Genomic DNA, 27290 nt, shown 5'->3' on the forward strand with positions numbered 1-27290 from the left:
GAAGGACACTTCAAAAGGGAGTGCCCTGAGCTTGTAGCGGAGTCCCGCACGTACAGTATGATGGAAAATGAATAGGGGGGTCAGGGGTTCTCGTTCTTGGGGTCGAGAGACTATAGAAGGGAGCCCCTGGTAAATTTAAAAATAGGACCCCAAGGAGAAGATACGGTGTTCATGGTAGATTCAGGAGCGGAGCGATCAAGTGTGACCAAAGTACCAACAGATATGGAGGCAGGACAAGGGAGAGTAAAAATAACCAGGGTAGGGGGAACTATGATGGTAGCTCCCGAGATAGGAGGAGTGAATGTAAGGTATGGAAACCGGGAGGCGGTAGAGGACCTGATCTTAGTACCCCAGGCTGGCGTAAATTTAATGGGCAGAGATTTACAAATACAATTGGGAATAGGCACAGCACCGGTAGAGGGAAGAGTAGTGGTCCAGTTGTATACTCTGTATAGATGGAAAAAGACATAGTGGATACGGTATAGTGAATGGGGAAACTATGGAGGAAATTGAAAGTGGCAGGCTGCCTGGTAGTTGGTCAGCCCAATCTTGTGAATTATACGCACTAATGAGAGCTTTGGAACTATTGGAGGGAAAGGAAGGAACCGTGTATACCGACTCAAACTACGCCTTTGGGTAGTACACCCCTTTGGGAAGATCTGGAAAGAGCGAGGAATGATAACAGCTCGGGGGAAAGAATTAGCGCATGAGCAATTGATAAGACAGACACTGGAGGCCTTGCAGAAACCAGAACGGGTAGCCATAGCACATGTGGCAGGGCATCAGAAGGGTAACACCCTGGAAGTCCGAGGAAATAGGGCAGCGGATGAGGTGGCAAAGAGAGCAGCCACAGATCAGACGGTAGAAAAGATGTCACTGATACCTTTAAGGGAACCAGAGGAAAAGATACCTATCTTTGGTGAAAAAGAGCAGGAACACATGAGAGAAATGGGAGCCCGGCGTACCCCAAATGGGAAATGGTGGACACCGGATGGAAAGCAGCAATTGAACAAAGAAATTATATGGGAGTTATTAGGGAGGTTGCACGGGCAAAGCCATTGGGGAACCCAAGCCCTCTGTGATACCCTCCTCAGGACCTACGCTTGCCGTGGGATGTATACCATGGCCAAACAAGTCATAGGGGGTTGTGTAGTATGTCAGCGAATCAACAAGAAAATCATGAGAGCAGTCCCAGGAGGAGGACAACCATTGGCAATAAGGCCCTTCCAAAGAATACAGGTAGACTTCACCGAGTTGCCCCGGATACAGAGATGGAAGTACCTGTTAGTGGTAGTAGACCATTTCACTAGATGGGTAGAAGCATTCCCTACATCAACTGCCACCTCACAGTCGGTAGCCAAGGTATTATTGGAGCAAATTATACCCAGATATGGGATTGTGGAAACATAAGACTCAGATAGAGGGACCCATTTTGCCTCCAAAACACATAAAATGATATGTGAAGCATTAGGAATTGAATGGAAATTACATACACCATGGCATCCCCAGAGTTCCGGAAAGGTGGAAAGAATGAATGGCACCTTAAAGACCCAAATCACCAAGTTAGTAGAGGAAACGAGACTCCCCTGGACTAAGTGCCTTCCGATAGCCTTGTTAAGAATCCGAACGGCACCTCGGAAAGATATAGGGGTATCCCCATATGAAATGTTATTCGGGCTCCCGTACTTAGGAAAGATAGAAGGGATCCCAACAATACCGGGGAACGACGTGTTCTTAAGGAACTATTTACTGGCAGTATCCAAATCTCTTGCAGAACTAAAAACTAAAGGATTATTGGCCCAGAGCCCGCCACTGGATTTTCCGATTCACTCAGTCAAGGCTGGAGACTGGGTACTAATAAAAACGTGGAAGGAAGAAAAGTTGCGACCTAGGTGGACTGGACCCTACCTTGTGTTATTAACCACCAAGACAGCAGTATGAACAAAAGAAAAAGGGTGGACACACGCAAGTCGATTTAAGGGTCCCGTGGAGGCCCCACCAGACAATATCAGCCCGTAGACGGCACGTGGAGGAAACGACCTAAACGACCTCTCACAATGCGATAGGATCGGTGCTGATTTGCTGGCATGGGCCAACTTTAGTTTCGTTTATTATTGTCACGCGTACCGAGGCACGGCGAAAAGCTATTTTTGTTGCGTGCTATCTAGTCAGAGTAGTAAGACATCTTGATTGCAAATCTTGAAAAAATACATTTATACAATAAGTATTTGCTTAATAATGAAACAGTATATCGACAAACTGAAAAGCAATAGACAATAGACAATAGGTGCAGGAGTAGGCCATTCAGCCCTTCGAGCCAGCACCGCCATTCAATGCGATCATGGCTGATCACTCTCCATCAGTACCCCGTTCCTGCCTTCTCCCCATACCCCCTCACTCCGCTATCCTTAAGTAAAAAGAATTGAGGATCAATTATATCAGAGAAATAATCGTAAAAGCAGAATTTTGCTGAAACGTACGCCACACTGCACACATCTTTCATTTAGTTTAGATGCAGCGCGGAAATCAGCATTTCGGCCCACCGACTCCGCGCCGACCAGCGATCCTCGTACACTAACACTATCCTGCACACACTGGGGCCAATTTGCAATAATGCCAAGCCAATTAACCTACACATCTGTCCGTCTTTGTAGTGTGGAAGGAAATCCGAGATCGTGGAGAAAAACCGCGCAAGTCATGGGGAGAACGTACAAACTCCGTACAGACAGCACCCTGAGTCAGGACCGAACACGGGTTTCTGACTCTGTAAGTCAGCAGCTTTACCTCGGCGCCACTGTGCCGCCTCTGGAGGCAACCCCGCTCACAGATGCTTAACAGGAACGTTAACAACTGCGAGCAGGGGATAGTAAACACGTTGAATTGCCCGAAAAGCTTCTTTAATCCTTATCACTTCCAGCCAGTGTGAAGTGATCTTGGCTGATTCTATGACTTCCATGTCTATACCGGTTGTTTAAGGTACATCTGTGATCGTGTGAAGCGACTGAGTACAGTGCGCCCCTTATTTGTACACGTGGGAAATCCACGAGGGACAACCTTTGGCGTCATTTTAATTCGAATTATCTACAACCACTGAACAAACAAAATGCAAATCACCATGTGTGGGAAAGAACTGCAGATGCTGGTTTAAATCGGAGATCGACACAACATTCTGGAGTAACTCCGCGGGACAGGTAGCATTTCTGGAAAGAAGGAATAGGTGACATTTCGAGTTGAGACCCTACTTCTTGAAGAAATACAGATGGTGATGAGTCAAAGTATCGATGTGAGATGGATCGATTGACAAATGGTGCCAACACAGCAACCTGGCTCTCAATATCAGTGACCAATGAACTGATTGTGGACTTTGGAAGAGGAAGGATCTCAAGAAGAAGGGTCTCAACCCGAAACGTCACCCATTCCTTCTCTCCAGAGATGCTGCCTGTCCGGCTGATTTACTCCAGCTTTTTGTGTCTAACTGCAAATCACTGACGGACCACCACACTCCAATGATTGCATTTTCGTTGACTTGTTCCAATCAAACTAAAACTGCGGGCGAAAGAACGAGAACTTGTGCATGGATACAACATAGAAACATGGTTGGGGCGGTCACGGCGGTGCAGCGGTAGATTTGCCGCGCCTGAGACCCGGGTTCGAAACCGACCACGGGTGATGTCTGTACGGAGTTTGCACGTTCTCCCCGTGACCTGTGTGGGTCCGAGATCTTCCGTTTTCGACCCACACTCAAAGACGTGCAGGTTTGTAGGCTAATTGGCTTGGCAAATGTAAAAATTGTCCCGAGTGGGTGTAGGATAGCGCCAATGCGTGGGGATCACTGGTCGGCGTGGACCCGGTGGGACGAAGGGCCTGTTTCCGTGCTGTATCTCTAAACTAACCTAAACTAAACTTAACTAGTAGAACGCTCGCCTCGGTGTCAGAACCAGAACACTGACTCATCTTAGCACAGTCAGATCCTAAAACCTTTCACCTGAAGCTTGCTTCTCTCACTTCATTAACGTTAAACATAGGACTGTATATCTGGGACCAGGATCACCCTCTTAACAGTATACGCTATCCTGTACTTGATGAAATGGTTTCCAGCAACCTCGGAAGACCGATTTCACTTCTTGAAATCCAAGAAGCCATTAAAGCCATGCAAAATGGTAAATCCCCAGGGCCTGACCGATATACAGTGGAGTTTTACAAGACATTTTTTCATCTTCTAGGCCCCGAACTACAAATTATGTACAATGAGTCGTTCCAGAAAAGCCAGTTGCCAGAAACATTGTCTCAAGCCTCTATTTTCTTGTTGCTTAAGAAAGATAAGGACCCGCTTCTGTGTAGTAGCAGAAGACCAATTTCTCTTCTCAATGTGGACCAAAAGATCTTGGCCAAAGTCCTTTATAACCGTCTTCGACACGTGGTCCCAGATTTAATATCAACGGACCAAACAGGCTTTATCCAGGGGAGGCACTCCTTTTTTAATACAAGGCGCCTGTTGGACATAGTTCATGCTCCAATTTCTGAACTCCCTGAAATTGTCCTCTCGTTGGACGCTGAGAAGGCCTTCGACAGGGTAGGGTGGACCTATCTTTTTTTTGTTCTTCAGAAAATGGGGATTAATGAAGATTTTATTTCATGGATTAAACTTTTATATTCAGCCCCTGTAGCTTCCGTTATCACTAATGACTTACACTCACCTTTCTTTCCCCTCAAACGAGGTACTAAAGACGGTTGTCCTCTATCACCGTTGTTATTCGCAATCGCCATAGAACCTCTGGCTATCTGGCTCCGTAGCGAGGTTAGGTTCGAAGGCATTGTCAGAGGGGGGGTCACCCACAAAGTGTCTTTGTACGCTGATGATCCACTTTTATTTATATCTAACCCCAACTCTTCCGTTTCAGTTATTATATCTATCCTTGAGCAGTTTGGTAGATTCTCCGGGTACAAACTGAACATTCAGAAAAGTGAGCTTTTTCCGATAAACCCCGCAGCCACAAGAATGCCTCATTCACTTTTCCCTTTTAAGCGCATGGATAGTGGGTTTAAATACCTTGGCATTGTCATCACTAAATCCTTCTCCCATATTTTTAATGCAAATTTTCTCCCCTTACTAGAACGTTGTAAACAAGATTTTAACCGTTGGTCTACTCTGCCCTTATCACTGGCCGGTCGCATTAACCTAATTAAAATGGTTACTTTACCAAAATTTTTATACCTTTTTATAACATATAACATATAACAACTACAGCATGGAAACAGGCCTGTCCGGCCCTACCAGTCCACACCGACCATTCTCCCTGACCTAGTCTCATCTACCTGCACTCAGACCATAACCCTCTAATCCCCTCTTATCCATATACCTATCCAATTTACTCTTAAATAATAAAATCGAGCCAGCCTCCACCACTTCCACCGGAAGCCCATTCCATACAGCCACAACCCTCTGAGTAAAGAAGTTCCCCCTCATGTTACCCCTAAACCTTTGTCCCTCAATTCTGAAGCTATGTCCCCTTGTTGGAATCTTCCCCACTCTCAAAGGGAAAAGCCTACCCACGTCAACTCTGTCCGTCCCTCTCAAAATTTTAAAAACCTCTATCAAGTCCCCCCTCAACCTTCTACGCTCCAAAGAATAAAGACCCAACCTGTTCAACCTCTCTCTGTAGCCCAAGTGCTGAAACCCAGGCAACATTCTAGTAAATCTCCTCTGTACCCTCTCCATTTTGTCGACATCCTTCCTATAATTTGGCGACCAGAACTGCACACCATACTCCAGATTAGGCCTCACCAATGCCCTGTACAATTTTAACATTACATCCCAACTTCTATACTCGATGCTCTGATTTATAAAGGCAAGCATACCAAACGCCTTCTTCACCACCCTATCCACATGAGATTCCACCTTCAGGGAACAATGCACAGTTATTCCCAGATCCCTCTGTTCCACTGCATTCCTCAATTCCCTACCATTTACCCTGTACGTCCTATTTTGATTTGTCCTACCAAAATGCAGCACCTCACACTTATCAGCATTAAACTCCTTCTGCCATTTTTCAGCCCAACCTTCCAAAAGGCCCAAGTCTCTCTGTAGACTTTGAAAATCTACCTCACTATCAACTACTCCACCTATCTTAGTATCATCTGCATATTTACTAATCCAATTTGCCACACCATCATCCAGATCATTAATGTAAATGACAAACAACAGTGGACCCAACACAGATCCTTGGGGCACTCCACTAGACACTGGCCTCCAACCTGACATACAATTGTCAACCGTTACCCTCTGGTATCTCCCATTCAGCCATTGTTGAATCCATCTTGCAACCTCCCTATTAATACCCAACAATTTAACCTTCTTAATCAACCTTCCATGTGGAACCTTGTCAAATGCCTTACTAAAGTCCATATAGACAACATCCACAGCCTTGCCCTTATCAATTTCCCTGGTAACCTCTTCAAAAAATTCAAGAAGATTAGTCAAACATGACCTTCCAGGCACAAATCCATGTTGACTGTTTCTAATCAGGCCTTGATTATCCAAATAATTATATATATTGTCCCTAAGTATCTTTTCCATTAATTTTCCCACCACAGACGTCAAACTAATAGGTCTATAATTGTTAGGTTATCTTTTAGAACCTTTTTTAAACAAAGGCACAACATGCGCAATGCTCCAATCTTCCGGCACCATCCCCGTTTCTAATGACGTTTGAAATATTTCCGTCATAGCCCCTGCTATTTCTGCACTAACTTCCCTCAATGTCCTAGGGAATATCCTATCAGGACCTGGAGACTTATCCACTTTTATATTTTTCAAAAGTGTCCGTACCTCCTCTTCTTTAATCCTCCTAATTTCCATCACTACTCTACTTGTTTCGCTTACCTCACATAATTCAATATCCTTCTCCTCGGTAAATACCGAAGAAAAGAAATTGTTTAATATCTCCCCCATTTCTTCCGGCTCAGCACATAGCTGTCCACTCTGACTCTCTAATGGACCAATTTTATCCCTCACTATCCTTTTGCTATTGACATATCTGTAGAACCCCTTGGGGTTTACTTTTACATTACTTGCCAAAGCAGCCTCATATCTTTTTTTCGCTTTTCTAATTTCCTTTTTAAGATTCCTTTTACATTCTTTATATTCCTCAAGAACCTCATTTACTCCCTGCCGCTTATATTTATTGTATATCTCTGTAGGGACATAGGGATTGGCCAGGTAATAGAACCCTCGGATTGGATTACGGTCATGGGTTAAGGAAGCGCGGGGTATTTAAATGCTTGGCGCCAAACCAGATGAGAGATTAGATTATTAAGTAAAGTAGTGTTTGTCCAGGAAGAAGTCAGTCGCGTTTGTTACGGGTTTTGATACTAATAAAGGATTCCGATAAAACCACTCGTCTGGACTCACTACATTGGTGACCTCGAACGTAAGAAGCAAGCAGCAGCATGTCGCAGGCAGGAGCGAGCGTGGGCGAAATCCATCTACCGCCATTCTGGGCCCATCAGCCGCACCTGTGGTTTGTGCAGGCAGAGTCACAGTTCCATCTCAAGAAGGTGGAGGAAGACCAGGAGAAGTACCATCATGTGGTGAGCTGTCTGCAGGCGGAGGTGGCTGCGCGGGTCAGCCGATACCTGACCAGTCCACCCCAAACGGAGCAGTACGTGGGGCTTAAGAAGCTCCTGCTGCGGACCTTCGGCTGGGCCCAGAGCCAGCGGGCTCTGAAGCTCCTCCATTTGCCAGACCTGGGGCAGCGGCTGCCGTCGGAGCTGATGTCCGAGATGCTGGCGTTGGCGGGCGACCATCAGCCATGTATGATGTTTGAGGCGGCCTTCCGGGAGAAGCTACCTGGGGACGTCAGGTTGGTGTTGGCGGACGTCCCTTTTGCAGAGCCGGTAGCGTTCGCCGAGAAGGCAGACACGCTGGTGAGGGAACGCAACGCCCGAGACGGCTCCGTTAACCGGGTCTCGAGGCCCAGCGGCAGTCGGGAGTGCGGCCGGGAGAGCGACGCATCGGCCGCTATTGCGCAGCCGGCCCGCCAAGAGAGGGCGGCGGCGCCTGTTCATTGGCAGCGGGCTCGACCAACAGGGCCGGATAGGCGTCGCTGGTGCTCTTTCCATCGGCGGTGGGGCAGCGACGCCCGAAGCTGTAGATCCCCGTGTTCGTTTCCGGGAAACGCCGGGGCCGATCGACTGTAGAGGCAGTCTCGGTTGGCCGTAACCACCGCCTCTACGCTACGGATCAGACTACCGGGATCGTTTTCCTGGTGGATACGGGAGCGGTTGTAAGTATTGTGCCCCCCTATGACTGTGAAGTTCGAGTGGGGGAAAAGGGCCCGCCCCTAATTGCAGTGAATGGTAGCACCATCCGTACGTACGGTAAAAGGACCATGTCCTTGTCCTTCGAGTCCAGGACTTACCGTTGGGAATTCATCGTTGCGGATGTGGGCCAGGCCATATTGGGGGCAGATTTCCTATGGGCGTTTTCCTTGGTCGCAGACGTCCGAGGGAGGGGCCTACAACCCTTGGCTGATGTACGGCCTCGGGATACTGGGCCAGAGGCTTCTACAAGCGCCGCCCCACCCAGCCTAGTCATCCAGTCCATCACCACGGCTCCCGGTCAGTTCGATGCGGTCCTGGCCGACTTCCCGCAGCTCCTCGTCCATCGTTTTGATTCACCTTCGGAGAAGCACGGGGTCGTCCATTTCATTCCAACCGAAGGGCCGCCGGTTTTTGCCCGGGCACGGCGCCTTCCACCCGACAAGCTGGCCAGGGCGCGAGAGGAGTTCCTAAACTTGGAGAGGTTGGGAATCATTCGGCCTTCAAGTAGTCCGTGGGCATCCCCTTTGCACATGGTTTCCAAAGCATCTGGGGGGTGGAGACCATGTGGTGACTTCCGTCGACTCAACGCGGCAACACGACCGGACCGCTACCCGATTCCACACATTCAGGACTTTTCAGCTAGCCTGGAGGGGGCTACAATATTTTCAAAAATTGATTTGGTGCGGGGATACCATCAGATCCCGGTCCACCCGCCGGATATTCCGAAAACAGCGACCATCACCCCGTTCGGACTGTTTGAGTGGTTGCGAATGCCTTTCGGCCTTAAAAATGCAGCTCAGGCATTCCAGCGTCTGATGGACCGGGTGGGTCGAGGGTTGCCGTTCGTCTTTATTTATCTAGACGATATATTGATTGCCAGCCGTTCGGTCCAGGAGCACTTGGTCCACCTCCGTACCGTGTTCCAGAGGCTGCAAGACCATGGCCTGATTCTCCATCCGGACAAGTGCCAATTCGGCCTGTCCGCGGTGGATTTTTTGGGTCATCGGGTTACTCCGGCCGGTGCCACTCCCTTACCAGCTAAGGTGGACGCGGTCCGCTCTTTCCCCCGCCCGACTACCATCAAGGGCTTGCAGGAATTTGTGGGCATGGTCAATTTTTATCATCGGTTCGTGCCTGCAGCAGCTCGGGTTATGCGTCCCCTTTTTCAGTGTCTCGCAGGTAACCCCGCGGAGTTGGTATGGTCCGTAGCTGCGGAGACGGCTTTTGTCGCGGTCAAACAGGCCCTCGCCAATGCCACCATGCTGGTGCACCCGCGCTCCTCCGCCCCCACAGCTCTGACGGTGGACGCCTCAGACGTGGCAGTGGGTGGGGTTTTGGAGCAGCAGGTTGACGGTGAGTGGCAGCCTCTTGCGTTTTTCAGCAGGCAGCTCTCTCGGGCGGAGCTCAAGTACAGTGCGTTCGATAGGGAGCTCCTGGCCCTGTATTTAGCAGTCCGGCACTTCCGCTACTTTTTAGAAGGCCGTTCTTTCGTGGCCTACACGGATCACAAACCTTTGACATTCGCTTTTGCTAAGGTTTCTGATCCGTGGTCGGCTCGCCAGCAGCGGCACCTAACCCTCATTTCGGAGTTCACGACCGATGTCCGTCATATTGCGGGTAGGTTGAATGCCGTTGCTGATGCCCTGTCCCGGCCGGCCATTCCCTCCGTAGCCGTGGTTGGTGACCATGTGGATTTCCAGGAGCTAGCGGAGGCTCAGCGCCTGGAAGGAACTGCCGCGGTGTACGCCTCCACAACCTCGGGACTGCGTTTAGAACAGGTGGCGTGTGGCCCCACAGGTATCAAGTTGTGGTGCGACGTTACTCTCCCACGTCCTCGCCCGGTGGTGCCGGCTGCTCTGCGGCGTAAGGTTTTTGAGGCCATTCATGGCCTGGCACATCCGTCCATCAGGGCGACTTCAGCCATGGTGGCCGACCGGTTTGTCTGGCATGGCCTGCGGAAGCAGGTGGCAGCCTGGGCACGCGCCTGCATTCCGTGCCAGACCTCCAAAGTCCATCGTCATGTCTAGCCCCCGCACCAGACATTTGAGGTTCCCCCCGCCCGTTTTTTCCACATCCATGTGGATTTGGTGGGTCCATTGCCCTATTCTAGGGGTTACACCCATTTACTGACGGTGGTTGATCGGTTCACTCGTTGGCCGGAGGCGCTCCCGTTGTCGGACACCTCGGCGGCCTCCTGTGCACGGGCCCTGGCGTTGCATTGGGTGGCTCGTTTCGGGGTCCCGGCTATTATTACCACAGATCGGGGAGCCCAGTTCACCTCGTGTCTCTGGGCCGCGCTGGCGCAGCTGTATGGTGCTCGATTACAGCAGACCACCGCCTATCATCCCCAAGCCAACGGGATGGTTGAGCGTTTCCATCGGCAGCTGAAGGCGTCCCTCTGTGCTCGCCTGACTGGCTACGATTGGGCTGACCAGCTGCCTTGGGTCCTCCTCGGCATCCGTACGGCCCCGCGGGCGGAACTGGGCACATCTTCGGCAGAGCTCGTCTACGGTTCGCCCCTGCGGGTGCCGGGCGATATTCTCCCTTCCATTCCCGCCTTGCCGCCATCCGTCACGTCAGTCTTGGGCTCCTTCCGGGAACGGGTGGGTTCTCTGGCTCCAGTCCCCACCTCTAGTCACGGAAGCACAGCAGTTCACGTTCCTTCGGAATTGCGGAGCTGTGATTTCGTGTTTCTTCGGAAAGATTGCCACCGTCCCCCTCTGCAGCCGGTTTACCAGGGCCCGTTCCAGGTGCTCAAAAGAGGGACTGTAACCTTCACCTTGCAGGTAGGAAATCGTCAGGAGCTGGTTTCAGTGTCCCGTCTCAAGCCGGCCCATTTAGACCAGGACCTCCCCGTGTCGGTGGCTCAGCCGCCGCGCCGGGGCCGGCCTGTGGCTGCTCGACTGGTCCCGTCAGCGGCGCCCAGTTTACCACCTTTTGGGCCTCCGCCGCCTATGGTTGGTCCCGGGCTGCCGTTGTTTATCAAGTGCCCCACGTCACCTGCACCCGCCGCTCCGGTGAACCTCCCATCGCCTCCAGCGGCGGCGTCCCCCCCACCTCCTGTCACACTGGGGGTATCGGTTTCCCCTATACGTACACGTTCTGGGCGGGAGGTTCGGCCGCCCGTGAGGTATGGTTTCGAGGGTTCTGGGGGGGGGTCATGTAGGGACATAGGGATTGGCCAGGTAATAGAACCCTCGGATTGGATTACGGTCATGGGTTAAGGAAGCGCGGGGTATTTAAATGCTTGGCGCCAAACCAGATGAGAGATTAGATTATTAAGTAAAGTAGTGTTTGTCCAGGAAGAAGTCAGTCGCGTTTGTTACGGGTTTTGATACTAATAAAGGATTCCGATAAAACCACTCGTCTGGACTCACTACATCTCCCTCTTTTTCCGAACCAAGTGTCCAATTTCCCTGGAAAACCACGGCTCTTTCAAATTATTATTCTTTCCTTTCCACCGAACAGGGACATAAAGACTCTGTACTCTCAAAATTGCACCTTTAAATATCCTCCATTTCTATATTATATCCTTTTCATAAAACAACAATTTCCATTTCACTCCTTTTAAATCCTTTCTCATCTCCTCAAAATTAGCCTTTCTCCAATCCAAAATCTCAACCCTTGGTCCAGATTTGACCTTCTCCATAATGATATTGAAACTAATGGCATTATGATCACTAGACCCAAAGTGCTCCTCAACACATACCTCCGTCACCTGACCCATCTCATTTCCTAACAGGAGGTCCAACACTGCCCCTTCTCTGGTAGGCACCTCTACGTATTGCTGCAAAAAACTATCCTGCACACATTTTACAAACTCCAAACCATCCAGCCCTTTAACAGAATGTGATTCCCAGTCTATATGCGGAAAATTGAAATCACCCACAATCACCACTCTGTGCTTACTACTAATATCTGCTATCTCCTTACATATTTGCTCTTCCAATTCTCTTTCCCTATTTGGCGGTCTATAATACACCCCTATAAGTGTTGCTAAACCTTTCTCATTTCTGAGTTCCACCCAAACAGCCTCCTTAATCGAGCCTTCTAGTCTGTCCTGCCAAAGCACTGCTGTGATATCCTCCCTGACAAGCAATGCAACACCCCCACCTCTTGCCCCTCCGATTCTATCACATCTGAAACAATGAAATCCTGGAATATTTAATTGCCAATCGCAACCCTCCTGCAACCATGTTTCACTGATCGCCACAATATCATACTTCCAGATGTCAATCCAGGCTCTAAGCTCATCCACCTTTCTTACAATGCTCCTAGCATTAAAATATACACATTTAAGGGACCCATCATTTCTTATTCTCAGTTTATTTCTTTTCCCTTCTTTCTCTCCTACATATTGGGTCTGAGTGTTTCCCTTTTCTGCCTCCTGCCTCACACACTGCCTATTAGCTATCTGTGTTTGAGTCCCTCCCCCCAACCGTACTAGTTTAAAGTCTCCGCAGTTATTTTAGCAAATCTCCCCGCCAGGATATTGGTTCCCCTAGGGTTCAGATGCAACCCGTCCTTTTTGTACAGGTCATACTTCCCCCAGAAGAAGTCCCAATGATCGAGAAACTTGAAACCCTGCTCCCTGCACCAGTTCCTCAGCCACGTATTTATCCTCCACCTCACTCCATTCCTATTCTCACTATCGCGTGGCACAGGCAGTAAGCCTGAGATTATTACTTCGGAAGTCCTTTTTTTTAACTCTCTTCCTAGCCTCCTGAATTCTCCTTTCAGGACCTCTTCCCTTATCCTACCTATATTGTTGGTACCTATATGTACCACGACCTCTGGCTCCTCTCCCTCCCCTTTCAGGATATCCTGGACACGCTCAGACACATCCCGGACACCGGCACCAGGGAGGCAAACCACCATCCGGGTCTCCCGACTGCGTCCACAGAAACGCCTATCTGACCCCCTCACTATAGAGTCCCCTATTACTACTGCTCTCCTCTTCCTTTCCCTACCCTTCTGAGCAACAGGGCCGGACTCCTTGCCAGAGGCCCGGGCACCGTCGCTGCCCCCAGGTAGGCTGTCCCCCCCCAACAGTACTTAAACAGGAGTACTTATTTCCAAGTGGTACAGCCACCGGAATACTCCCTAGTCCCTGCCTCTGTTCCTTGCCCCCCCTAACAGTGACCCACTTGTCTACCTCCCGTGGTCTAGGAGTGACCACCTCTCTGTAACTCCTATCTATAACCTCCTCACTCTCCCTGATCAGACGGAGGTCATCAATCTGCCGCTCCAGGTTCCTAATACGGTCCCTTAGGAGCCCCATCTCGTCACACCTGGCGCAGATGTGGATGTCTGGAAGACTATCAGACTCCCAAATTCCCCACAACCGACACCCAGAACAAAAAACTGCCTTGGCACTCATACTCTCCAAACAAAGCCCCGTGCTCGGTTACTAAACCTACCGCCCGGCCGCTACTCCAACCGCTCCAACCGCCCACCCAAAAGAACTGAGTGATACCAATATTTATTAGGGGAAGCTTTTTTGTAAAATTGGACCAGACCATATCTTCCTTTTTATGGGGAAACAAACCACGGCGCATCAGGAAAGAGTATCTCCAGCGGTCCAAGTCAATGGGGGGGATGGGCCTTCCAAATTTCCTGAAGTATTATTGGGCATGTAATATTCAGAAGCTTCTCTACTGGTCTAATCTGGAAAACACTCCTCTTTGGGCACAAATGGAGCTGTCCTCGTGCCAGTACTCTCTTTGCTCTTTAGTTTGTTCAGGTTTACCGCTTACCTCTATTGCCTGTTCTATGCCCACCGTTACGCACACTTTAAAGATCTGGATGCAATTCAGGAGACACTTTGGTCTTACAAGGCCATCCCTGTATTCTCCAATACATCGCAATTATTTGTTTAAACCATCATGTACTGATTTTACTTTTCAAACCTGGTTTGATAAGGGTATCAGAACTGTTAATGATCTGTATGGTGATGGGACCTTCTTATCATTTCCAGACCTGTCTGAACGGTTCAACTTGCCCCGATCACATCTATTTCGCTATCTTCAGGTCAGGCACTTCTTACAAAGGCAATTTCCAGAATTTCCAAGTCAGCCCACTTACTCTGAAATTGATTCTATTCTTCTTTTGAATCCCAATGCACAGTGGCTGATTTCAATTATACACACTGAAATAGACTCCATTAAGCCTGAATCTCTCCATAATCTTAAGGTAGCTTGGGAACAGGATTTGGGGTTTGGCATGACGGATCGTACATGGGAAACTGTGCTGGGACTTGTTCACACTTCCTCAATTTGTGCTAGACATAGTCTTATACAATGTAAAATTTTGCATCGCACGCATTACACTAACGCTAGACTAGCAAGAATATTTCCCGGCACGAGTGACGCATGTAACCGTTGTCGACAAACACCTGCCGACTTGATTCACATGTTTTGGACGTGCCCCCGCCTGTTTAAATTTTGGACGGGGATTTTTAAATCCTTTAGGGATATATCCGGTATAGATATTCTACCCAATCCTCTTACAGCTCTTTTTGGTGTCCCTTCCGGAACTAATACGCCCCGATATCTAAAAGTAATTATGTCTTTTACTTCTCTTTTGGCTAGACGTCTTATACTTCTTAATTGGAAGCATGTATTGCCACCCACTCATAATAGATGGATCAAGGATGTGTTATATCACTTAAAGCTAGAGAAGATTAGATTCTCTCTCAAAGGTTCACAGGAAAGCTTTAAAGAAACATGGTTACCGTTTCTAAATTATGCAAAAACTTTAATGATTGTTTTAGAGAATGGGGATAAACCAAAGTGTTGACTGCTTATATGTCTGCCTACACTCTTCCTCCCTTGTCTGTAATCAAAATTGTTATACTTTGTATTTGTTTTACTAATGTCAATGTTATCTCTGCATCTGGGATGGGGCGGGGGGTGGGGGTGTATCTTTACAAGTATTGTTTGTTCATTGTTGAAATAATTGTAAAAACTAATAAACAGATTTTTTTTTTTAAACAAAAAAACAGTACAGCACGGAAACAGGCCCTTTAGCCCACGATGTCTGTGTCAAACATAATCCCAAGTTAGGCTAATCTTCTCTGTCTGCACATGACCTATATGCCTCCATTACTTGCCTATCCATGTGCATCTAAAAGCTTCTTAAACACCACTATCATATCTGCCTCCACTGCAGTGCGTTCCACATACCCACCAGCCTCTGTGTAAACAAATACTTGCCCTGCGTATCATCTTTAAATTTTGCCCGTGTCAACTTAAAGCTATGCTCTCCGGACCTTAACATTTCAATTCTAGTCAAAAAGTTATTGCCACTCAATTTACAACAGCAGCTTGTAGGCAATACAAAGCAGGGGGAGTCAATCATGGAGAACAGAGTGAAGACTTGGAGCAAATATGCTCCCATTAAAGAATTGGAGACTCTAATCCAAGAGACACACAGATCTCGAGGAAAGCATGGGGTTGGCCAAAGCAAAAATAGGGAGATTTAGGATAGATGCCAAGAGCCGTAAAAGTAGATACGGAGAGGAGGTGCAGAGGATGTTAGGTTTACAAAGTGAACCAGGAAGACACATGGGTGAAAAACACTGACATATAAGCAACAAAAGCACTTGAGATGTTGTGTAAAGTATGGAGAATGAAAAAATGGAAAGAAAATAGAGAGCTGTGTCGCGGACCAGACAACAGCTTGTATTTGGAGGCAGTGTCCAGTTCTAAACACACCTCTTTTTTAGTTTAGTTTAGAGATACCGTGCTGAAACACGCCCTTTGGCTCACCGAGTCCATACCCGACCAGCGATCCCTGCACACGAACACTATCCTGCACATTAGGGACAATTTACAATTATTCCAAGCCAATTAGCCTACAACCCCCGACATGTTTGGCGATCGGGAGGAAACCAAAGCACCCGTAGAAAACCCACGCAGGTCACGGGGAGAACGTACAACCTCCATGCAGACAGCAGCCAGAGTCAGGTTCGAACCTGGGTATCTAACGCTGTGAGGCAGCAATTCTACCGCTACACTATCATGCCACCCTTTGCACTGGTCTTTCACTGAAGAGGGCAGTGGTATCAGCTGTGACGTTGAGGTGGTGAAAGTGAAACAATGTGCAAGAATGGAGCTGATAGCGATATCAGTTTTGTAGAATCTTTCATTTAAACAGCCCATCACACATACAGAATAGAGAGATTGGCGGAGAAGTTGCATCAGCTGAATGAGTAGAAAACTAAGCTGCCTGCTCCTTCATATCAATATTGCTGCCTTTTCAAACTTGCTGTCTTTACTTTTTAATACCTGTTCTAATATTCTGTGTCAAATTGTAATTGGTCATGGCCCATTTGCACTGAATAGATACATTGCTATTGCTCCTGTACAGACAATATATAAATCCCAATTCTTCTTGCCATACACAACACACAGTTTACCCCTGTTGGAAATTACTCACTCAGAGAACCCAGGATCAGTAGCAGAACCCTCATTTCACCAGGTGACATTCTGCAAATGAAAGCACGGAATTAAAATCAGAGAGAAATGAGGTACAAGGGTCTTGTGCAAGCTGTAAAGTGGGACAGCAATTAATAGTGGGTGAAACACATGACTCCCTGACTGGGAGATCTACAGACAAACGTGAGATCTCCCTCTCAGCGTTGTACAGGAAAATTAATTACAATCAATTAACATGAGGTAAAATTCTGAGATTGATCAAGTGGTGATGTCTTCTTACCTGATTCTGCAGAGGTGCTGCTGCCTGGGATGGAGGGAGATGAGACCACCTGCAACCTCCTCAGTCCCGGTGACTCTACCGTGAGTGTTGACAGACTCAGCGACAGCTCACCCACTACCTTCCACATCCACTTCATGAGTGAATAACTGCAGGGCTGGATAACAGTGCAGCCGATGCGGGTTTGGGGAAAACATGCAAAGCAGACAAACCAACACCTATTCTGTGTCTGTGGAATGAAGAGTCCATTGTTTCCAGTCAACTTCCTCTAACAACCGCAGATCAGTGAAGGGTCAGCACTGAGCAGGGGGCTGCAATTGTAACAGACAAATGTATTAGAGAGGAAATGCACTGTAGGTCCTGTATAAATACTGCCTAATGACCAGCTGACCATTACTACACAGAGGGCCATACCGGAACAGAAATGGAGATGTGTTAACAGAGGGAGTAGTTGTAATATAAACACTGCTAGTGGACTGAGTATTGGAAATGTAATGGACAGTGCGAGCTAGAGAGGGTGCAGCCACAGAATAAATCCCAGCCACGTTAGAATAAGAAAATAACTGCAGATGCTGGTACAAATCGATTTATTCACAAAATGCTGGAGTAACTCAGCAGGTCAGGCAGCATCTCGGGAGAGAAGGAATGGGTGACGTTTCGGGTCGAGACCCTTCTTCAGACTGGGTCAGTATGTGACACTGAGCTGTCTATATGGGAACTGGAACAGAGAGGAAATTGGAGAGAATTTTATCAGATTTATTCTCCACTCCAGCATCATCACACGTGGCAGCATTGTGCTGTGTGGTGGATCTACAGTGAACAGAGGGGGCTGCAAAAGGAGACTGGCAGGATCATTCCTGTTGTACTAAAACATGTCGCATCAGATATTGGTGTCTGTGCTCCGGTCCCAGAACAGACAGTAAACAGGACATTGGCAGCTGAAGCACAACTACGGCCTGCAAACAGGCTCTTTGGCCCAACTCCCGTTTGCCTCTGCATGACCATAATTATCCCTCTAATCCTTTTCGATCCATGAACCTGTCCAAAAGGCTTTTAAATGTCATAATTGTTCCTGCCTTTACCACTTCTGCCAATTCATTCCATACATCCATCACCCTCTGTGTGAATAAAACTTTCTCTCACGTCCTATATAAATCTTTCCCTGCTCACATTAGGACATAGAATAGCACATCACAGAAACATCCCTATGGCCCACAATCTCTATGCCGAATGCAGCACGATAAAATTAATCATATCTCCTTGCAAAAGATGTTATAGAGGTATATAAAAACATGAGGGCAATAAGTAGGGTAAACGTGCATGGTCTTTTCCCAAGTGTTGGGGAATCAAGAACCAGTAGACATAGGTTTAAGGTAAGAGGGGAAAAAATTAACAGGAACCTGGGAGCAATTTTTTCACTCAGAGGATGGTGGGTAAATGGAACATGCTGCCCGTGGATGTAGTTGATGCAGGACTATAATGGCATTAAAAAGATACTTGGACAGGTACATGGAAAGGTTTAGAAGGAAATGGGCCAATGGGACTACCTAAACTAGGGGATCTTAGCCGACATTAATGAATTGGGCCGAAGGGTTTTTTCCCTGCTGCATGACGACATATGATCAATATCCCTCCATTCCCTGCAGGTCCACGAGCCTATCTGAAAACCTCTCCGATGCCACTATTGTATCTGCTTCCTCACCACCCATGGCAGGATGTTCCAGGCACCCATCACTCTGCGTTAAAAAAAACTAAACCTACACATCTACTTTAAACTTTGTCTCTCTCACCTTAAATCTATTCCCTCTTGTGTTTGACAATTTCACATTGGGAAAGAAGGTCTAACTGACTAGTCTCTGTATACCTCTCGTAACTTTATATACTTCCATCAGCTATCCTCTCCTTGTAGGTAATAGCCCATAATCCAGCCAGACATTATACCCATGGCCTCCAGCTTTAGTCAACCTATAGAGGCCTCCAACCTCTGCCTTGGTAAAATGAATGCAAGCATCAATCTTATCTATGCCCCTCGTAATTTAATAAACCTCGGCAAGGTCACCCCACAGCCTCCTTCACTCCAAAAAAGAAACAGCCCCCACACATCCAGGCTCTCCTCACATCTTGAGCACTCCTGTCCCGACAACATCCTTCTGCAACCACTCTATCTCAATCATATTCTTCCAAATACATGGTGATCAGAAATGCACATGATACTCATGTAGACTCACTAATGTTCTATCCAGATGTAACATGATGTCCTTCCTAACCCTTCACTCAATGTCCTGTCCAATGAAGGCAACAGCGCCATATGCCTTCTTCACACTAAATGACAGGACCCAGGAGAGTAACACTGTAAATGACAGAGCCCAGGAGTTTAACACTGTAAATGACAGGACCCAGGAGTGTAACACTGTAAATGACAGGGCCCAGGAGTGTAACACTGTAAATGACAGAGCCCAGGAGTTTAATACTGTATGGAGGATGGTGACGGCAGAGGCTATCACAACATTTCAGAAGTATCGAGATGAGCACTTGAATCACCAAGGCCTAGAAGGTGACAGATCATATGTTGATATCTGGGAATGATATAAATTGATACTTAATGATCAGTATGGACAAGGTGAACTGAATGCCTTGTATCCGTGTTGTATGACACTTTGACTCTATCAGTTGAAGCCTGGGGCAGATCAGTTATGATTGCATTGACACAGGGCAGGCAATCTACTTTTGTTCCTGTTTTACTGTGTTCCTGTGAGAAGACACTGAGTGATCTTGGCAGTCATTGATGGAGGATTCTAATTCAATGATAAATAATGCAGTGGTGGAACAGCAGAAAAGGACACAGGAAATTCACTCCTTGGTCGAGCAGGCCAAAACTTTATAACTCGGGAGTGCAGGAAGATGAGGGGTGATATTATAGAGGCGTATCATTTCATGCGAGGAATACATAGTATAAATGCACAATCTTTTCCCCAGAGTAGGGGAATCAAAACCAGAGGCCATGGATTGAAGGTGAGGAGGGAAAGATTGAATAGGAAGGAACCTGAGGGGCAACTTTTTTTTTAAATGCAAAGGGTGGTAGGTATATGGAACGAGCTGCCAGTGGAGGTAATTGAGACAGCTACTTTCACAACAAGTACATGGATAGGATAGGTCGTCGTGGACATGTTGGGCCAAAAGGCTTGTTTCCACACTGTATGACTCTATGACTTTCCCAGTCCGAGCTCCCTCTCTCACCTCAGCCTTGCTTCCATCCGTTGCTGAATGTTCCTGTGACTTTTCCCCGGCCGTTTTCTCTGCCTCAGACATGGAGAGTCCATTGTACTCAGTCAGTGAGCTTCCTAAAACATACACAATACTAAGAAGCATCATTGGACAGAGGGCTCTGACTATTGGATCTTTAATGGATAGAGGATGTTGAAGAATATCTACTGGACACGTCCATACAACACCACGGGCAATGCAATGGATCTTCTATAACTTTAATGGACAATTATAATCGAACTGCCCACCAAAGAAATGTCCAATCTAACCAACACCAATTCCATGCTTAAAAATGACACCAGCTCCTCCCACGCTTCTTCATCTAATCCCAGTACACTGAGCATCCATTGCAGTCCCCATTTAGTTACTCAACCTGCCTTTGAATACTTGCACACACAAGAACCGCGCCAGTGGATATGCAATGTACATAGAGCATTGGATAGAAAACTTCCACAGGACAATCACTGTGCCAGACATTGGTCACTGGGCTTGGGATCAGTAACGGGCTAACGGCACACAGGGCCTGGGCAGCTGAAGACAAAGCCATTAATTGTGAAGCTGTTAAATTTGTGGATAACAGGTCAGAATTAGAGTGGCTGAGAGAGCCAACCACTGAAGGTAATGGTGGGGGATATGTGATAGGAAGGGACAAGGCCATGGAAGGCATTTAAAACCAGGTTATGAATTTTATGACCAGGATCAGCAGTAACAGGTGAATGAGATTGGCACAAATTGGGAAATAGGGAAAATTCTGCCTTTGCTTTCAAACTGTAATAAATAAACTTTCCATTTCTCTCCCCTTTCACTGCCCCCTAACACCGTCTGCAACTCAAACACCTCCTTCTTATGCCCATCCATTCATTAGTTTGTCTCTCTCACTCTGTGCCTCTCCAGCTGTTGTCTCTTTCACTGCCCATTGGAAAATCCCTCTCTCGTTCCACATTCCCAACTTTTGTTCAGTTTGCCACTGTGAAATTTGGCCAGTTATCTGGGATCCTGAAGTGCAAGATGCCTTATTCTCATTGAACTGCCATTATAAATATGACAACAGAACAGGGGAGAATGGAACAGTGGAGCATTTCCATTGGAACTGCAATGTCCAGTTATGTCAGTGTGAATTATTAAGATACTGCACGGAAACAGGCCAATCAGTCCAATAATTCAGAGATAAACACAAAAAGCTGGAGTAACTCAGTGGGACAGGCAGCATCTCTGCAGAGAAGGAATGGGTGATGTATTGGTTCTCGACCCATCTAAAGAAGGTTCTCAACCCAAAACGTCACCCATTTCTTCTCCCCAGAGATGCTGCCTGTCCCACTGAGTTACTCCAGCTGTTTGTATGTATCTTCAGTTTAAACGAGCATCTACAGTTCCTTCCTACACTAGTCCAAAATTTCAAACTGCCTTGAAAACCTTTTGCCTCCCATCCCCCCACTCCACCAACTCTCCGTTTGTCCTTTTTTCATCTGTGGCATAGACAATAGAAAATAAACAATAGACAATAGGTGCAGGAGTAGGCCATTTGAGCCAGCACCACCATTCAATATGAATATGGCTGATCATTCTCAATCAGTACCCCGTTCCTGCCTTCTCCCTATACCCCCTGACTCGGCTATCCTTAAGAGCCCTATCTAGCTCTCTCTTGAAAGCATCCAGAGAATTGGCCTCCTGAGGCAGAGAATTCTCTGCCTTCTGAGGCAGAGAATTCCACAGATTTACAACTCTCTGGGTGAAAAAGTTCTTTCTCATCTCCGTTCTAATTGGCCTACCGCTTATTCTTAAACTGTGGCCCCTAGTTCTGGACTCCCCCAACATTGGGAACATGTTTCCTGCCTCCAACGTGTCCAATCCCTTAATAATCTTATATGTTTCAATAAAATGCTCTCATCCTCCTAAATTCCAGTGTATGCAAGCCTAATTTGCATCTGTGGCCTTTCACAAAATGTTACCTGTGCCCGATATGAAAAGTACTTTGTTTTCCATCTAGATGTTTCTTGTTACAAACAGGATTGTGGGAATGGTGGCAAATTAATCTGCAGTGCTTCCATTGGAAATGTTATGATGGCAGATTTGAATTTGGTATACAGAAACAAGTATTTAAGCCCTTCCACTCAAACTCCTATGAAAACTGCCTCTATCGTCCATTCCCTCCTCCTATCCCTATCCCCACCCCTCTGCCACTCCTTTTCCATAAATTCTCGTTTCCTTGTTGCTCAATTTGCATCTGAGCCCTTTCATCAATGGTTACCTGATTCCTTTGTGTGAAAAGTCCCTTCTTCTCAGTATATGTATTTCCTGGTAAAAACACGGATGATAGAGCAGGGAAGTTAACCCATTAGTAATGTGATAATAATAATAATAATAAACATTTATTTTTTATAGCGCTTTTCCAAATGCTCAAAGTCGCATGACAAAAACACTCAAGACATAAAAACAAACAAACAAACTGTCCTGTAGTGGTTGCAAAAACAAGGGTGTTTTGTATGGAAGTTACTGCAGAGGAACAGGCCATTCAGCCCAACAACATTGACTTGTTTTATACTGCACACCAACATCCTGCAATGTGAAAGCACTGTGCACTCAGCTGTGTTGTGGGACTGCAGTGAACAGAGGGGACTCGACAAGGAACATCCACACAATCATTCCTCGTTCACTAAAAATTACATCAGTTTATCTAAAGATCTGAATTGGAGGCAGCCATATATCTTGGACCATTAAAAATTATGGAGAGTACTGCAACGAGGGGGACAGATGGGACCACTAAACAGTTTGAAAATCAGCATGAGAACATCGTGACTGAGCTCAACATAGAGGAAATAGTGGAACAAGACATAACACATACTGGAAAACAGGGATCATCAGTTATTCACTCAAGCTTCCAAGGATACTCATTCTCAGTCTGTACAACCACTCGTCACTCTCTCCTGTTCCCTCATATTCCAGTCATTTCCACCAATTGCCCCCTTGATTCTTTATGTTGAATTTTGCTCAGTTTGCATCCTTCCGTTCACCAATGTTACCTGCGCTCCTGATATTGGAAGTTGGTTGTTCGCACTTTCTTCAGTCTGACCAACCCAAAACGGCTTTCCATTCCTTCAGCAAACTCTGCCTGAGCCGTTGTATTACTCCAGCATTTTGCTCAAGATTCCAGTAATTGTCGTTCCCGAATCTTGCTCTCATTTTGCCAGGATGGTTGAAGGGGGCAGAATTGACCAGGACATGTGTTTCCATTTGACCTGCAATGGCCACAGAAGGGAAGATGAATTATTTATGTCTCTGCATAGAAACAGGCCGTTCTGCCCAGCAGCTCCATGACATGTTTTACATTCTACATCAACCTCCTGTAACGTGGCAGCTCTGGACACTCAGCTGTGCGGTGGGACTACAGTAACAGAGAGGACTGGAAAAGGAACATCCACAAAATCATTTGTTTTGCACATTGGTGTCAGTGCTCGAGAACTATGATGAGCAGACACCACATGGGGCCTTGGCAGCTGCAACACTGCCAAGAGTAGAAAATGTTGTTGGGACTTTTGAGTTTAAAGGGAGAGAATGGATAAGCTGTCTATTTTCCCTGGAGCAAGGACAAAACCTGAGCAGTGTCTTTATGGAGGTTTATAAAATTGTGAGGAATGTTAGTAAGCTGGATTGTCACAATCTCTTTCTCCAGATAAAAGTCATAGGTTTAAGGAGTGACACATTTTTCAGAGAGTAGCGAGTATATGGAATGAGCAGCCAGAGGAAGTGGTTGAGGCATGTACAATTATCATGCATTAATGAAATTTGACGAGATACTTGGACAATAAAGATGTAGAGAGAGACACAACAAACTGCATATTCTGCAATTCTGACCAAAACTCCAAGTGCTGGAAGAGCTCAGCAGGTCAAGCAGCATTGTGGAGGGAGTGGACAGGCGATGTTTCATGTCAGGCCCCCTCTTCAGACTCAGACCACCATCTGTCCATTCCCTCTACAGATGCTATCTGTCCGGTTGTGTTGCTCCAACACTTCGAGGAACACTTGCTCAGGGATATAGGTAAACCACAGACGTGTTGGGCCAAAGTGCATGTTTCCATGCTGTTCAACTCTCTGCCAGCTATGAAAACATTAAATGTGCAGGTGAGTAGCTAAGCTATATCAGATGCGGCACGGAATGGATTGCAAAGATAAGGAGTAAGACCAGAGAGGGAACTGAAAATCATAAGATGTTGTCACTGACCCCTCAAGGTACCACAGAGTGTCTCTGTCTGTCTTCCCAGAAAGCCTCTTACTTAATCTCGTCCTTTTCTGTTGTTAATATTGCCCAATATGCAACGACTGGTGTTTTTTGTTTGTCAGATGTGAAGAATCCTCTATTCTTGCTTTGCAACTGGCATCTCACAAACATGATATCAGGAATGGGTAAGAATGATTGAAGGAGCGAGTCCATTGGATTGTCAATGGAACCGAAAGCTGGAAAGGATTATTTTGAATTTACCACAGGAATGTCCAGTTCAGGCCAAAATCACAGCCATGCCATGTGCCCATCCCTGCTTGCTGCAATCACGCAATTCTGTTCCTGTCAAAATTAACATCATCGTTCCTAACATTACGTACTTTACAACACTCTCATAGCTCAGTGTCCAACATTAATAGTGTGCATTCCTAGGGAGGGATGTACCTTTTCTCTGGATGTTTATTATCCAATCCATTCTATATATTATATTCCAGTACACAGAGGGCCAACATTAGCTCACTGCTGGTGTGGGAGGAAATTATCCTGCAGATGATGCCTCTCTCACACTCATGTCCTCTGATTCACCATCTCTGCTCACTGTGCACCAGCCCCCACTCCCTCTCCTGCCTTACCCAACTGTGCTCCTCCCAAAACAAGGCATCTTAGACAGACACGGGTCAAGAGAATGGGTTTAAACCGGGCGAACGGAACTTAATGAAAAACAATGCGAGGTTAAGCACTTGTGTGAAGTATGAAAAGGCAGTAGAAATTAAAAGTGGGTGGAGTCCAGACAGATCGAGATGTTCTTGTGCATGAGACACCTGACAGTCGACATGAAGGTGCAACAAACATCAGGAAGGTAAGCAGCACATTGGGATTTATTGCAAGCGGTGTTGGAGATAAAAATACAGTTTAAGTTTAGCCATACCTGAAATACTATGTGCGATGTTGGTCTCGTTATTTAACAGTATATTTGCATTGAAAATAGCCCAAAAGAGATTAACTCACCAAATTTCAGGGATAAAGCTTTTATACTACCACAAATGTCTAAAAGTGTTGGTTTGTGTTGTTTGGAGTTGACAAGGATGCGGGATGAGGGGTGAGCCACACACGGTCCCACAGCGGCAGAACACTGTAGTTGTTGGGACAGAGTCAGAGATAAACAGCATGGAAACAGGACCTTTGAGTGCACACCAACCATCCTTTAAAAAAAATCCTACCCTCAACTATGTTATTCTCCCCATTTTATCTTTGGGCTTTTTTTGTTTTTCACCAATATTGTTTTTATTAATGAACTGAAAATGTATTTGTTTTTATGTTATCGTTTAGACGTATTATGGTACTGCAAATAAGAATTTCATTGTGCCGTTTCGGTAAATATGTTACAATCTCTCCCATCTCCCTTCTCCTAGTCCCCCATCCTCTCCCCCCACCCCCTTTCCCACTGCCTCTTCCCATTCTACCCACCAAAATTGCTCCATTCGCCACAACACAGAACAATGTAAAAGATAGAATTAAAAGAAAGTACCATCAATGATGTTTTGGGAGCTGAGAGGACTCCCACAAGATCAAAGGGAGAATGTGTATATTCCACAAAGTCAGCACCCGAGGTCTCGTTCGATGCCAGATGATGGGAGAGCCGAGGCAGCAGCTATATTAGTGTAAGAAAATAACTGCCGATGCTGGTACAAATCGATGGTATTTATTCACAAAATGCTGGAGTAACTCAGCAGGTCAGGCAGCATCTCAGGAGAGAAATGGGTGAAGTTTCGGGTCGAGACACTTCTTCAGACTGATGTCAGGGGGGTGGGACAAAGGAAGGATATAGGTGGAGACAGGAAGATAGAGGGAGAACTGGGAAGGGGGAGGGGAAGAGAGGGACAGAGGAACTATCTAAAGTTAGAGAAGTCAATGTTCATACCGCTGGGCTGCAGGCTGCCCAAGCGAAATCTCCCCTCATCCTCCTACGCTTCATGGAACAAAGACCCAGCCTACTCAACCTCTCCCTTTAGCTCACACTCTCTAGTTCTGGCAACATCCTCTGAACCCTTTGAAGCTTGACAATATCTTTCCTATAACATGGTGCCCAGAAATGAACACAATATTCTAAATGCGGTCTCACCAAGGTGTTCTTCAACTGCAACATGACCTCCCAACTTCTCATATTTCGCTTGGGCATCCTGCAGCCCAGCGGTATGAACATTGACTTCTCCAACTTTAGATAGTTCCTCTGTTCCTCTCTTCCCCTCCCCCTTCCCAGTTCTCCCTCTATCTTCCTGTCTCCACCCATATCCTTCCTTTGTCCAGCCCCCCTGACATCAGTCTGAAAAAGGGTCTTGACCCAAAACGTCACCCATTCCTTCTCTCCCGAGATGCTGCCTGACCTGTTCAGCAGCTATATCAGCTGCGCCACTGTGAGATGTTTTGAACAAGGCTATTTAAGAAGGGAATTATTGAAAAGGGCAGCAAGAATAAATCTGGGAACTATAGAACAGTGGGCCTGACATCAGTGGCACAGAGGTTATTTGAGAGAAGTTGGAGGGACTGGATCTACCAGCATTTGGACAGGGATGGACATTCTCAAGGGGAGGGTGATTGCTGTGCATGTTGGCACCAATGACATTAGGAAAATGGAAGAGATCCCGCAAAATGAATATATGTAGTTAGGCAAATGGTTCAAAAGCAGGACCTCCAGTACCACATGTAATGAGGGCAAGTACAAGAAATTTGGACAGATAAATGTGTGGCTGAGGAGTTGTTGCAGGGGGTAGGG

General features: G+C 46.8%; 1 protein-coding gene across 5 annotated transcripts in view; it reads right to left on the reverse strand.

Annotated features, from left to right (window-relative positions):
• Positions 1-27290, reverse strand: part of LOC144612099 (FMRFamide receptor-like) — a 46112-nt gene that overhangs the window by 5428 nt on the left and 13394 nt on the right. For 2 of the 5 annotated variants that reach the window (XM_078431651.1, XM_078431649.1), the window contains 3 exons: positions 26046-26168; positions 23322-23537; positions 16762-16811 (listed from right to left, as the gene is read on the reverse strand). In XM_078431651.1, the coding sequence (XP_078287777.1) occupies positions 16762-16811; positions 23322-23392 (121 nt within the window). In that variant the 5' untranslated portion in view covers positions 23393-23537; positions 26046-26168. Of the gene's footprint in view, positions 1-16761; positions 16812-17040; positions 17349-20274; positions 20379-22549; positions 22597-23321; positions 23538-26045; positions 26169-27290 lie in introns of all 5 variants that reach the window. The other 3 variants (XM_078431652.1, XM_078431653.1, XM_078431650.1) reach the window with 3 other exon arrangements.

The sequence above is a fragment of the Rhinoraja longicauda genome, chromosome 43, assembly GCF_053455715.1.
Source record: "Rhinoraja longicauda isolate Sanriku21f chromosome 43, sRhiLon1.1, whole genome shotgun sequence".
Taxonomy (NCBI): Eukaryota; Metazoa; Chordata; class Chondrichthyes; order Rajiformes; family Arhynchobatidae; genus Rhinoraja; species Rhinoraja longicauda.